General features: G+C 36.7%; 1 protein-coding gene across 7 annotated transcripts in view; it reads right to left on the bottom strand.

Moving 5' to 3' along the window:
- LOC143244819 (L-gulonolactone oxidase-like) overlaps nucleotides 1–15,852 on the bottom strand; it is a 64,925-nt gene that overhangs the window by 14,518 nt on the left and 34,555 nt on the right. For all 7 annotated transcript variants that reach the window (XM_076490182.1, XM_076490187.1, XM_076490188.1 and 4 more), the window contains 2 exons: nucleotides 10,070–10,177; nucleotides 9,629–9,723 (listed from right to left, as the gene is read on the bottom strand). In XM_076490182.1, the coding sequence (XP_076346297.1) occupies nucleotides 9,629–9,723; nucleotides 10,070–10,177 (203 nt within the window). The remainder of the gene's footprint in view (nucleotides 1–9,628; nucleotides 9,724–10,069; nucleotides 10,178–15,852) is intronic.

Below are 15,852 nucleotides of genomic sequence, written 5' to 3'. Positions count from 1 at the left end.
GATCTCAGGCACGAGAAATGGCAACAATTTGGCAATGAACACAGAAACTGAAGAGGGGATCCTGTGTACAACCACCAAATCACAACAAACCATGGCAGAGCCTACAGAGTCACTTGATTTCAAACCATCGATACTAATGGGAATAGAAGGATAGTTTGAAAGATGTTTGGCAAATAGAATATGGTATTTCCAATTGGGAGTATTAACTTTCTTCAGATGACTCAAAGAAAGGTCACACTTGGGAATGATAATAAGGTATGGTGAGATGACCTGTGGAGACATCAACATTATTCAAGGACAGACCCAATTGAGCCTTGATATGAAGGCCAAATGGAACAATGGCAGACCATCTATACCTAAAAAAGCATGGCCCAATAAGGAAGGAAAACACAACCCCATGTGAGATGCTGTGGTTAGGATCAAAGTTTTGTAGCATATGTATAGGAGGTTTATGAGACTCACTGTACAAACTCTGGACTGGAGGAAGTGAGGAATACCCCCATGTAGAGCCAAGGCTTCAGATGGTGAACAGTCAAATAAAATCCCCAAGAACTTTGTCTCGAGGACCACAGGAAGTACAACTTCGCTAAGACGGAGCTTGTGATCAGGGTGATCAAAGTGCATGCAAACAGTGTTAGAGAGTCAAAATGTAAAACCATTTGCTGTGGTCCATATCAGCAAACTATTGTGGACAATCTGTAGCTGCAGCTCAATAAGCTTCATGCTTGTTGACTGACACGAAATGTGGAAGTCATCGACATAGAATCCGTTAGCAACTGTAGGGGAAGTTGTGCAGTAATGGCATTAATCTTTATAATGAAAGGTATGACAATCAAGATACAGCCCTGAGGAACTCCAAGTTCCTGTGGGAAAGTGTCAAACAACACAAACTTGGAATCACCAGTCCATTACAAAATTTTTGATAAAGGCAAATGGCCATGCAACCCACGAGTGGATGTCTCATAAAATGCCATACTTTCACGTAGTATCATACATTTCTCAAGGTGAAATAAAAAAGAGAAACACGATGTTATCACTTGAGAAAGGCTTTCTTGATTGACATTCCGAATCAAATCATATGGTCCATGGTGGAGCATTGTCGTCAAAACCCACACTGAGTTGGTGAGAGAAGGTTCTTTGATTTGAGGAACAAAACAAGATGAGCATTAACCATCCTCTCAAAGATCTTACAGAGACAGCTCATCAAAACAATTGGTCAGTAGTTTGAAGGAATCTTGAGAAATAAAGGAGAACAACAGCTTGGTACCAAGCATTTTTGTACCAGATCCAGATGAAAGCAGCCAGAAGTGTAGCAAGAGATGGCAGAAGAGAGATGGAACAGCATCGCATAGTGAATGCCATCAGGACTGCCTGATGTGCTGCTGGACCTATGAAGAGAAACCTTCAGTTCCACCAGTAAAAAAGGGTGATTATAGTCATGGAGACAGTCAGCCAAAAAGGAAAGGTGACTGCTCTGTCTGAGTCTTGATGGGGTATGAAGCAAAAGTACTAGATGCATGAGAAAAGCTTTTGCCAAATGTTTCAGTGATGCTCTCAGCATCAGCATCTTCCTGATCATCAGACTTTGGAACTGGTGGTAGATAAGATGCTTGTCGTGTACTTAATCCAAGCTTTCTTCTAGCTTTGACATCTGACCTGTTAATTATGTGTATGAACCTGCTGAAAAGCAAGGCAGTTTAAAAGTGTGGGGTACCTATGAAAGGTATTCTGGGCCAATTTTTGAACCTTTTTCTGTGTCATGTTGCAGGCAGGATTCCACCATGGACAAGGATACCATGGAAAACATGTTGAGGTTTTAGGAATACAATGAGCAGCTGCCACATAGTTGTCTATCAATGGCTTGCAGATGACAGCAGGATCAAGTTCCAAGAGAACAGTGAAAGAAGGCCAGTTGGCCTGGTCCAACTTCTATTGAGCATGCAGGTCTGGTGGCAATTGATCATAGCCAGTCTCTCTCAAAATGATAGGAAAACAATCACTGCCCAGGGGTTACTGTCAACCCTCCAAGAAAAGTAAGAGAAGATTGAAGGGGAGCAGATAAAGATAAGTATAATAACCAGTATTGAAGAAACATAGGTTGTGATCCAAGAGCATACACTCTATGAAAATATCCCTCCCCATCAATGTCAGCACCATCTCAGAGGGGATTATCCCCCAGGATTAAAAAAAAAAAAGAGATATTAACTCTTTAATGAGAACATGAAGGTCTGACTGATCACAAGTTTTTTCAAGATACAGGTAGAGAGAACAAATAGTGAGGGTACAATCCAAGGAGCCATCGAGTGGCAATAATAAGGTAGGCACGTGCTGACTGACCATTAGTACCACCCCTTCATCACAAAGATAACTGCTGAAAGGTGACTGCATCTGCATGTTTCAGAAACATTTTCTGTAAGGAAAGACATAGAGGATGATAAGAATCAAACAAATTCTTAATGTCATCTATATCTGAATGAAACCCTGACAGTTACACCACATCAAAGTGGTCATTTTTACTTGTGTGGAAGAGAATGGGGTGGGGAGTTCTCATGTTTTCGACCATGTTTTTTTCTTTATTGAATGGAGGTCTATAGACCTCCATGGATACTGCCCTGAGTTGAGTAGGCAGGTCTCTGTCTGTAAACAAAGATTTCAGTGACTGAGGGCATGAATGAATACACATTTTGTATCTCAGGGTTGGAAAAAAAAGATGGTCCAGATGAAATGCCCAAACCTGAAGCTAAGGGAAGTGGATGCAAGTTGCCATCAGAAGAAGTGGTGGGGACAGAGATAGGAGTGGATGTAGAATTGCCAACTCTTTTAATCATGGATGGAAAAAGACTATCAGTTGTTTTGCAAATGACTCGGCTGGAGGTATGGAGAGATCTGCACTTTCACTTTGGCAGTAGAACAAAGTGCATAAGCATATTTCTGAGATGGAATGGGGTAAAATAACTTCCAAGTGTCTAGGTAGGATATACTGTTTATAGTCTTCATGCATTGCATCTCTTTCTCCTCCACTCACTTAGGGCAAGAACTAGAGTAAGAGGGGTGTGAACTAATATAGTTACCTCAGTGTGGTTCCAGTTCATGCTTGTAGGTGTCATGATCTTTGTGAATGCAAGAAGCAGGTGTTAAAGAACCACAGCATATCTTCAAGTGACTGAACCACTGACATTGAAAAAATCTGAAAGGATTGGGAATGTATGACAGTATCTTACAATTCAGATAACCTGCCTTGACTGTGACAGGTGGACATGGTGATCGAAATGACAAAATCATAATATTAGTAGGTATTTTAATTTCTGTCTTTATGAGTGGAGATTTGACATCTCAAAAAAAAACAACAGGAAAAACCAGCAAGGATCCCAGACTCAGGAGTGTTTTTAAGACTCTCTCAACAATAGCTTCTCTTGAGGAATTGAGGATTGCATGGGGTGTAACCTTGGTGGGTATATTTCCAATGCTCTTTGAATTCAGGAGGAGACTGGTGTCTTGTTGTGAAGATGTTTTCAGTAAGATATCTCCTGAACACAGCTTTCTTACTGACCAGCAAGCCTCTCTAATCCATTTTAAACAAAAATAGGGGGACATTTCTTAGATTTCTTAGACAATGAATGCAGAATAAGACATTGAGGTGTTAAGTCCAACTTTGATGGTAACTGTATAACAGTCATCCATATATATATAACATGTTTTTTTTTGTTTTTTCATTTCTATTTTTTTGTTCATGAAAGGGAATATCCATAATAAAATAAGAATATTTCAGTGCTCACTGTCCCCCTCATCACAGAGCCTTACAAGGGGATTCATTGCAATGTTAAACAAGAACATAATAGCAATGCCAGAGTTTCATCAGCACTATACCTAAGCACCAGGTTCAGACAATTTCCACAACACCTGTTGAGAACATGTAACATTGGTACTTAGTTGATTCTTGCCCAAGGGGAGCAGCCAATTGACCCTGGGAAGGCCACCCCAAGGCTACTCATCTACAGAAATTCAAGGTCAAAGTGATATATCACAATTGGACCCCTCAACTACCAGGATCCTATCCTCTCCTTCACAGGTTGCCATACATGACATACATGTGGGTAGACATTTAAATCCTATAGGAGATAAACTGAAAAGACAGAACCTTTTCTAGGAGATCCCCTCACCACATACAGGAATCCACCTTGAGGGGATTGAGAGAGGAACACACACCACATCTGTACTAGGTACACTCTACACCTAATATGGAAAAAGGTTTGACATGCATGGTCAGAGAGTGCTACATTCAACTTCCAGGAACTACCACACAGAGGTGAAGAGTATGATTGAGGATCACACACCATCTGCAGCAGCAGAACACCAATATCCTACTCTCCAGTGAATGAAAGTAAGCACATTCAGGAGGACTCCTCCATGGTCTACCACCATAGCTGCTTCAAACTAGAAAGTGGCAAGGACTCCCATACTCCACTAGAAGAACAAGGAGGAAATGCAGCAAAGTCTGGAGAATTGCCAAAACTGTAGACAATGCAACAAGTGACCACAAAACCCTAGGCTTCCGCTAGCCATTAGCCACATCGCCGTGGGTGAAAAGAAACAGCCTGTAGCTAAAAAATCTAGTGTTGGTTTCGCCACAGTGGCAAAAGATAATAATTTTTCAGTCTTGGATGGTTTTCCTTTATTTATTCTGCTCAAGTTTTGGTCTTAACAGCTTTCATGGTTTTTATCCCCACCCATGCCATTAATGATGACAAATGACCAGAGATGCCCCCCAGCAAGTTGAAGAAACAAGAAACGTCTTTAAAAACTACCACTGACTGTAATCTATATTTTCTTTATAGATGTATTTTTATAATTTCAGGGATATGACAACAAACAAATTAAATTTAAAAAAATATATTACTCAGCTGTGCTAATGATTTCTTCTATTTTCATTTCTTATGCTACATGTTTGATTCTGCCCGTGGTACACAAACAGTAATCAGAGAAAACCTGACTTTTGTCAAACCAACATATGGTCTGTATCAAAGTGGAAATCCCAAGTTTTGTTTGACATGTGTTTGAATTGAGATCATGGCAACTCCTAGATCAGATAAAAAGATGTCTAAACAATTAGATATATCAAGTTTTTTCAAAAGAAGATCAAAGCAACAACATCAACTGATGGTGGGAAATCCACTTCCAAAAGGAAAGACAGCTCTGAAAAAACTGAAGCTTGCAGCAGTGATCACTGTCAGTGTGAAAAAAAATATACCCGCAATTTTCACAGAGTTGTTAAAGAAACTTGGTTTTCACAGTTTCTTTGGCTGGAACGTTTTCCAACAAAATACATTTCATTGCAAATTATGCAGGGACAACAAGAAGATAAATATTTATGCTACCACTGGGAAAACTGCTACTAAGCCTAAAAAAGACGACTTGGTGAAGCATGCACGGTCAGAAGATCATCGCAGTGCAGTAGCATTACAAATTTTGAAGAAGGACATGTCAACTGCTGCTGCGAATGAGTATGTGGGGTGTAAAGGTAGCATTCAGGTAAAGGTGGCCACATTACTTGTAAAAGCAAAGAAAGCCATCCAAACTGTGAAGTTTCATTCCCTCCTTTCACTACAAGTATTCAATGTAAGAATATTCTCCATTCTAGTATTAATAAGATACTTTGTTTTCTACAGTATCTTCTTAAAACAAAAGGCAATTTGATAATTTTCTAAAAGTGAAACATTTTGAAAATATCTATCAAAAATTAAGTAGCTAGCCAACTCTTCCAAATATCTTTGTTTATTACTTTAATTGGTAGTCTTATTTCAAAACACAAGTTCTTATATATTTTTTAACAGGGAGTGACCTCTCTAAAGAAACTACAGACTCAGTCACAAAGTGGAACAGAGAGCTTCATATACACCCACAGCCAGTCTCTGGATGATATGTACAGTCCCCCAAAACATGTAGTTCAGGATGAAATGCAGGCAGACTTTCGGGCATCGCCTTTCCCATTTTTTGCTCTTGAAGCAGATGAAGCAACTGATGCAGGAAACACCTTTATACTGATAATTTTTATCAGGTATCTTTCATCATTAGGTGAGGTTACAAGTCGAATCCTTGCTGTGTGTGAGGGCTGAACACAACGTGTTCAGTCATGGCAAATTGAGGATTGTTTGATGTTGACTTGGTTGGACTTGCAACTGATGGTGCAAATGTCATGGTGGGAATAAAAACAGGTGTTGCTACAAAACTTAAGGAGATGTGCCCCTGGATAATAACAAGTCATTGTTTGGCACACAGATTACAGTTGGCAGCTGAAAAGGCAACAAACCAGGTGCCATAACTTGTGAAGTACATTTCAGTTTTGAACCAGTTTGCACTTGCAAAAGGCCTGAAATCTTCTCCCAAGTTGTGTCAGGTTCTGGAAGAGAGCAAAGCATTGCATGGAGAGAAAAGCAACAAAATCAAGCAAGTGTTCTTCACAAGATGGCTCTCTTTTAATGATTCCATTTAAGCACTAGTCAACTGTATTGCATCTGTGATAAGCTGCCTGCAGGTCATAGCAATGGAACATGGTACTCCACGCTCAGCCTTGCTACATGGTCTAGTCCAGCAAATGTCATGTTACAGCTTTGTCATGATAACACATTTTTTGGCTGATGCTGTTGGCATTCTTGGACTTTTGTCAAGATCTCTACAGAGACCTGATTTATGTTATAATCAGGCTAAAGCAATTATTGATGGGTCAATTCTGTCCCTGGTACACATCCCTGGTCCTTACACACAGACTGCACTGAAAAAACTCCCACAAGCTCCTGATGCCAGTGGTTACACTTCTTACAGAGACCATGACATCAAAGATATTGATAAACAACGTGAAAAGTACAGATCAGCTGCTGAGTCATTTGTTGAAGAGGTAGTTAAAAGATTACATGTAGCATTCCCAGACACTAACATCTAGTCATTTTTTTTCAATATTTAGCCCATGTCACAGCAGTATCTAATGAGGATGATCTGAAGAAACTCATTTAGCACTTCTCTCCTTTTGTCAATGAGGATGAGACACTGACTGAATGGCTGCTACTAAGGAACATAATGGAACAGAATGCTCACAAAAACAGAAACATGAAGAGCTTCTACAAGGAATACATCCACCAGACCCATCAAACTTTACCAAATCTGTCTCAGCTTGCAGCAATTGGATTAATAATTCCAGTTACATCTGTTGACTGTTAGAAGGGAATTAGCAGGTACAACAGCATGAAAACAGATGCAAGGAGCAGTCTGTCTGTGGCCAAGACAAAAATGTTACTAAACTTATCCATGAAGTCCAAACCTTTAGATCATTTTAACTTCGACTCTGCATTCAGATACTGGGTCACTCAAAGACAGACATGGGTAACATTCCCTGTTGAAGAAATGTGCTTCAGAACTTCAGATGTCAACTTCTACCACATCTTCTGTTGAGAATGATTTGGCTGAAGAGCTGCCATTGGATTTATCTACTTACTAGTCATACTACCGTATTCTAGTTTTAAGTCATTTTTTTGTTTCTGTGTTATTTTGAGAAATGTATCTCTTTATTTTCCTCTTTATCATGTTTATTTTGTTATTTTGTTTGTTTTGTTTTTTGTGGCAGGGAAGATTGCTGGGGAATAAAAAATATAGTACAAAACTTAATGTCTTGTAGATTTTCACATAATTATAACTATTTTTTACTGGAGGAATTAATGCATATTAAAAGTCATGCCCCACAGTTTTTGGTGACCTAAAATTGTGGCTAAACAACTGTCACTGTGGCTAAAAGAAACTTACTTTGTTTAGCCACAGTGGCTAAGAAAGTTATTTTTCTAGTGGAAGCCCAGAAACCCCTACTTAGAAAAGCAGACTAACCTTTATTTATTCAATCAGAGGGACATCTATCCCCTTCTGCTTTACTTATGTTAGTCCATGGGTTAGTATGGCCTGGAATGGGTGTATCAGTGAAGCAAATCTATTGTGACAGAAATCAACTAGTGATCTTATGAAACACTCCACATTAACAGCAAATGTTATTGACCACAGGCTGTACAGTGTGGATTTGAGATATAGGATGCACACCTGGCAACACTCACCACTAAGCAAGGTTCAAATTCTAAATGGGACATCCTACTGATAGCAAAAAAATATATAGAAAAGATAACTTACCCAGTCACAACTACAATGAAGTTTAAAGAATGACAACAGTTGAAAAAAGGTACCCTGACAAGGAAAAAACATTTTCTGATCAATGCATATAGTGAGTGATGAACATACATGGTGGAGACAACGTGCCTGACTGAAGTTTTCTCCAATGGATAATGAAGTTAATACTCCAGGAAAATTGAACACACCCAATTGCAGAATCCACATGTGCATTCAAATGCCCTGGAAAATCTTCAGAAATAAATTGATAGAGAAAAGGAGTCATCTGGAAGTTACAAAGATAACAGGAAGATAGATGAACCTCTGAAAAGACAGTGTCCGTCCCAATAAGATCCCAACAGCAAGGGAACCAATGAGGCCAATGGTGTCAAGTACGAATAACAGGGGTACGTTTATCCCCTGAAATGATATTGGAATTGATGGAATGCCAAAAGAAAAGTATGTATTCAACAAGTACTGTAGGAGAATTGTAAGGATGAGATGAAGGGAGTAGAATGTGTAGGATTATCAGAAAGAGACCCCATGCAAGCAAAACTGACTACAACTGCTAAGACTCAAGAAAGGATTAATTAGCTGCCAGATAAGTCAAAGCATAGTGCTCAGAAGTGTGTGGAGGAAGAAGCATGGTAACACCAACTATCAACTGAGAAATGCTTAACACGGTTCCTAGGGTAAGGGAGGAAAACATATGAAAACAAGAAAACTGAACACACATAAGAAAATATATTCAAAAAGGAAGAGTTAAACTTAGCATATTTGTATGAGGTGCATGGAAAGGAATGGCATAGGTAAAAAGAGGAAAAAAACTGTCAAAAACCCTTCTTGTTACAAATAGGGCCAAGAGAAAAAGAACACCTCATATAACAGCCAATCTTCTAACAATTTATAGCTGAACATTCCTCACTTGAGACTTCAAGACCCAATGTTGGTAAAGGCACACAAAGTAGTGGTAAAACAAAAACTTTGGAATTCATCTTAAACCATGAACAATTTCAAAAAATAGAAAAATTCTCTAAACAAAGGTAAGTTATGGTGGTAAATTACTACAGAAAAACTAATCGTAGCAAATGAATAAACCAAGTAAATCACTCATTTACAAAAAGAGGAAAAAAATAAAGAAATGAACACATGAAAAAGACCTGAAAAGAATCTACACCTGATCGCTACCTAATGAGAAAGAGAGAATCTGGTAGAATCAAGTAAAGGGAGTCACATGCATCAAAATAGCATGTCACACTCCTATTGGTGGAGAGCTGTTGCATTATGATTTACACATAAGATGCAGTTGAAACATGTTGATTGTAATAATTCAAGATTTGTGTTGTGACATGTGAAAAAATGTTTACATACAGAGGACAGTACTGTGAGGGAGGTAACAAAAAGTTCTAATTTCAGTTTGTAATATGAAATCAGAATACATTATGCTTAAGTTTAAAAAATAATTAAAATATAAAATTTGAAACTATACCTGAGCCAGTAAAGAAACTCAAGAGCATAATACCCAATGCAATAGTTCCAGAACCAGGAAATACACCGCTGAAGTTTGGTCACTTTTGTTATAGGCTACAAAGAAAACAACATTAACGTATATTAATTTAACTTACAGTCAACAATCCACATTATATTCTTGTTATAATCTACAAATGTAACGTGTCTATACACATGTTTGTAGTGTATTATTCTTTCAAACCTAAAGCCTAATAAACAACAAATAATCATTAGAAGGAAATACAAAATATTTTCCTTTAACTTTTAAGTTGGGTAATAAATTACTATAGTGATTTTACGAAAACAAAAAATCATGATGAAAAAACAGCACTTTTTTTTTAAACAGATATGTTTAAAATTGTGCTGATAATTCAGGAACTGTAATCATTTAAAAAATTACATGATACTACTGTATACATACTTTATTTGTCCTGTTTGAATGCCAAATAACAACACTATCAGTGTGGGGGAACCAAATAAATCGAAAATGTTCTGAGCTTTTAATGTGCAGATTTAGATGTTCTATCACCTGTAACATGAATAAAGAAAATTATTATTTAAAAGACACAGTTATAGATCTAGATAAAAATTTTCTACAAAATTCAATGTTAAGAACTTTGATGTTAATAATCTCCTACATATAACATTGATTTAATATTTTTTGTTCCAAAATGCTACAGTAATGCACTTTTAAAATGTTTTCAAATATTATGAATTACTTATAACAAAATATAATTTTTTTCACATATAGAGAAAAATATATAACAAACCAAATCTTTTACTTTATATTTGCAAATACATTTTGGTATGAAATTAATATATATCACGAAATGTTTACTGAAAATAATGAACTCTCACAATTCCTGTATCACATCAATGATTAACATGTGTACTTCTGGATTTTTTTTTTTATGTATATGTACTACATAACAGTACAGTAAATTTTAATTTTACTATTCACTCAAACTGTGTATCATTTGTAAAAGTTACTTAAAAGAACAATAAAAAAACACTACAAATCAAGCTTTAATTTGTTACTTGATGCCACTACACATCTGCTGTTTTCCCTATTTTTTAAAATTACACTTCAGTTTCTAGCCTCACAATTATGACACAGCAGTAAGGTTTCAACATTATTTTCAAACATATAGTGAAAACACTTATAAGGCAAGAAGTGATAGATGCTTCTGAAAACAAAAACATTGCCTGCTTTGATATACATTTGTTGAAAGTCAATGCTATTTTTATTTATTTCTCTATTCTTTTATCTGTTATGCCATTTCAACTTCATAGTGTGCTCATTATTAAAGCTGGTTCAATTTCCATGACACCATCCTTGTAATGTACAAACTTCAGCTTTCTGAGAATAAAACTGTCACTGGGGGGAAGGGTCAATTTGAAAGTGAATCTCATATTTACCAGGTTAGAAATTTTTTCAATTCTAAAAAAAATTTGTTATATATAGTGAAACCTTCAAACAAGAAAACATTTGATAAACCATCTCCTCATACAAAATTTTGCATATTTTTTGTTCAATTTCTTTATTTCAAAAATGCAATTTTAAAATGTTCAAAATGTTGGTTTGATATTGATGACAAAAAGTCTTCCCAAAGTATAGCTACTTCTGATCCATTTCTCAACACCAAATGAAATCTATTTAGCTCAGAATCATTCAATTTATATTTGCCTTCCACATGCCTTTCAGCTTCTGTGCTTTAATACAAATTATAAACTTAAGAGAATAGATACTACTAAAATATAATCTTATAGCCTCCAGTAATCTTAATTTTCAAAGACATATAACAGAAAGTTGAACTCGCATTCTACAACCTTCTCTCACAGGCTAGCTCATTCAGACAACACTTATGTTTACTCAGTCAAAAGATTAAAAGATGCTATTACTGAGTACACACTTTGATCAAGTAAGAGAGATATTTCAGTTCACTTTTAGATTACTAGAAAATTGCTTATAACAATTATTGGACATTGCATTATTTGGTATCTCTAACTAAATATTTAAAATAAATCAAATTTATTAAAGTACAAATAATAATCCAACCAAAAATTAGGGTTAACTTTTATCAAGATTTTGACTGAAAAAACATATGATTGACATATATGTAATCAATTTGTTTTTCTGTAATTTTTTTATTTGTTATAAAAATCACAAATGTAAAAAGTAGAAATTTTATCAGGTTATGCAGGATAACATAAATTTAACAAAAACCAGAATCTTCCCTACAAGCATGTACATGCATTATATAATTCAATACTTTGTTTCACTGTAGTTTGACCTATTTTCTCACGAGATGTTTAAGTAACAAGTTTCAGCCTTTAGCTCATGTATAGACTTGAAAATGTAAGGACAACAAAATAGATGTATAAAAATGAGAATGAAAACAATAAGACAGTCTTTGAAAATATAGAAAGAAAATAATTAAATTATGCTATCCATAGAAAAGGGTAGCAAATGTATAAAAGTTATAGAAAAGAACTTAAATATAAGAAGTCTAAAAATGACTGCAATGATGGGATATTTTGGAGTATCATAGTAGATCAAAAGAGTTGGACAAATGGTAAATTAGGAAATCAAGTGTATGAAAAAAAATCTTAGCCAAAAATGTAAAAGTTAATGGTTAAGATTTCTTCCAATACATTAATGGTAACTAAAATGTTAGGAAGAGAGTAGGGCTTCCAACAGAATACAAAGAAAGGCTCATATCTGATGATTATGGGATGGATGGACGTATCACTCAGTCTTTCTAATGATACATTCCATCCTGAACAGTTTCTAAATAGAAACAAGCTGCTCACATGAATTCTGAGCTTCTTAAGAAAAAGTTGGGAAATTTAGAGAATGACAAAATTCATTTTTCAAAGAGGTTAAGGACTGGATAGATGAGTTACTAGCTATTACTTTTTGTGGTTTGCAGATTGTTTAGCATTTACTGGTGGCAAAGCAACTGCAAGTAAAATTATTGCAAAAATTAACAGAAACTAAACAAAAATTTTCAAAATTTAGTTAAATGATCTAAACAGAATTGAAGTTAGTGTCATCATCATCAATGACACCGTTCAATTTCTATGGGTAAGCCCACAGAAAAGACAGTCATATAGACAGCACAACAGTAAAACGTGGGCTATTGTGACTTGAGTGTCACAAAGGCTACACATTGGTGGATCAGTCCCAGAGAAGAGAAAACGATGAGTTAAAAATTGAGACCAATGTGTATGTAGCCTAGTTAGGACAACTTCCTCCCTCTCATCCTTAAGAAAACAAGACAGCTAAAGAACAATACAAGGTTTGATCTGGAAAAGCTTGTTACGATGTTGCTCATTCTTAGTCAACTATCAATTGGCATAAAGCTGAACCTTTAACACATTGGCTCCCACATGACCTACAAGTAAGTAGTGCTCTATTTTCTTTTTAAAGGGCCATTTATTGGCTGGGACACAATGACTACAAATACAGATGAGAATGGGACATTAGGACATTTCAATTTTGGATCCTGGAAAGTATTGGCTTCAGAGTCATTGTGCTAATACAGGATTGTAGTCTTTATACAGGATAGGCATGGCTTTGATGGTACCACAGCAGACAGACATAGTCATGACGTAAGCAAGCTCATTCCCCATGCATACCAATGTAGCCAGGTATCACACTAGGAAAGAAAGACACAAGGATCTAAGTTTCATGACATACTGCTAAGAAAGTTGCAAATGACAGAGGTGAAGAGAGGGTAGATTCAGTTACAAATTGTGTACTGGAAAATTGTGAAAATCCCCTGAGACTTGATGGCTAAGAAGGCAGGAGAAGAAACAGAAGTGCTAGACAAAAAAGAAAAGCTCTCACCAAGTGTATAAGCAACGTTCTGAACTTCAGCAACTTTCTTGCCATTGGAGAGCAGTATGGAAAAGGGAGGGGAAGTATACTTCCTATTAACCTTCTAAATCTTGTCCCATAGGATTTTGGAACTGGTGGTAGAAGAGATGCTATTTGTGAATTTAATCAAAGATACCTTTTGGCTTTGACATCTAACCTGTAATGCAATGGTACAGGCCTGCTGGAAAGCAATGCAGTTTAAGAGTGGAATACCTGCAAAAGGTATCCCAGACCTGTTATCAAGACTTTCATTCCTCCTGGCAGGTAGGACTCCACTGACACCTAAATTATCCAATGGATGAAAATACCATGGAAATCATGTTTAAGTCTTAGAAAGAGAATGAGCAGCTGCCTAGGCAATACTGTTAGTTAATGCTATTACACAGTCATCTATCAATAGTAGACAGCAATGAAAGAATGCCAGTTGTCTTGGTCCAACTTCCACTGAGGCATACAAGCAAGTAACATTGACCATAGCAAATATCCCTCTAAATGATAAAAAAATTATCACTGCTCTGTAAATCATTGTCATCCCTCAAAGAAAAGGGAAGTAGACAAGTAAACAGAGAGATCATCAATGGCAGTAAAAGACTGATTAGGTGCATGAATATAAGTATAAGACCCAGTATTGAAAAGAGTAAGGTTGTAATCTAAGAGCATAAACTCCACTGAACCACTCCTCCCAACAATATCAGCACCACTCCAGAAGGAATTATATCCATTAAAACTCCTAGCATTAAAAAGGAAGACAGCAGCTGGTCAAGGAAAGCATCAAGGTCAAACTGATCAGAGGTCTCATGAGGTAACAGGTAAAAAGATCAATCAGTGATGGTATAACTCAAGGAAATACAGATAACTATGGCCTTTCAAGAGTGTATTGAAGTACAAAGATAGGTTGGACAGATGCTGGTTGACCAGCAGTGTCACCCCTCCATGCACACACCCATCATTTCAGCATAATAAAAACTGTTGAAATTGGACTGTATCAGTAAATTTCAGAATTATTTCTTGTAAGAAAAAAAACATAGGAATCAATCAAGGTCTTAATGTTATCTGGATTAGAATGGAAAACCTTGACAGTTTCACTAAATCAATCTAGCCATTTTTATTTAGTGGAAAAGAACTGGATGGAAAACCCTCGGTTTATGACATCATAAATCTTTATTAATGGTGATCTTTCAAACTTGATGAATTCTGCCCTAGGTTGAATAGGCAGGTCTTTGTCAGTACATGGAGATTCCAGCAATTGAGGGCATGAATGAATGTTACTCTTAGATGTTACTCTACATCTAAGGACTGAAGAAGGTGCAGTCAAACAGATGCTAGAACCTGAGGTTGAAGGAAGGGGACTTGGGAAGTCATTGAAAGGAACATTAGGGACAGACAGGATTTGACATTGACTTGTCAACTTACTCATCCATAGAGGGCAGAAGACTCTTCTCATGATTTGAGAATGACTCTGATAGAGGCACAGAAAGATTTGTCTCTACTCCCACTATGGCAGTGATATGTAGTGCAGCAGCACATCCAAAATGGAGTTGTAGACAAAATCTTCCAATACTAGGGGTAAGAAATAGTTTCTAAACACTATACCTCTTTTTCTTCCACTCAATTAGAGCAAGAAGAAAATTAAGAGGAGTGGGAATCACAACAGTTAAGACAGTGTGGTTCCAGTTTGCACTCATAGGTATCATGGTCTTTGCCACCACAATGAGCACATGTCAAAGAACCAAAATATGATGCCTTTGAATGTCCAAACCACTAACACTGGAAACATCAGAGAGGGTTAGGAACATGTGGTCTTACCTTAAAATTCTGATAACCTAATTTGACAGAGGCAGGTGAACATAGCAATGCAAACGTCAAAATTAAGACACTGGTCAGCAGCATAACTCTGTGAATGGAGATACAGTGCACAACAGAAATACCTTGGTTGGAGAAACCAGAAGATTTCCAATTTGGGGGTGCTCTTTAAATGTCTCTCAATGATCACTTCTTGGGACAAATTCAGAGTAGCATGAGGAGTAACCTCAATGGGTACAGAATTCAAAGGAGTCCACTGTGTTTTAAAGTAGATGTTTCTACTAAGATGTCTCCAGAACATAGCTTCCCAACAGACTTGGGAGAGCCAGTAAACCTCTTTAATACTTTCTGAATGGAAAAGGGAGATATTTGTCAGATAAGGAATGAAAGACTGAAAACTGAGGTATAGGATATGATGATGGTGGAGACTACATAACAGTCATCCACATGTGGTCTTTGACCTATAAGCTGTTCTTTACCTTTTATTTTTTTTTCAAGGATTGGGGTATCCATAATAA

The sequence above is a fragment of the Tachypleus tridentatus genome, chromosome 2 (genome assembly GCF_004210375.1).
Source record: "Tachypleus tridentatus isolate NWPU-2018 chromosome 2, ASM421037v1, whole genome shotgun sequence".
Lineage (NCBI taxonomy): Eukaryota > Metazoa > Arthropoda > Merostomata > Xiphosura > Limulidae > Tachypleus > Tachypleus tridentatus.
Note: the sequence above shows the minus strand (reverse complement) of the source record. Positions and strands in the feature narration are given on the sequence as shown.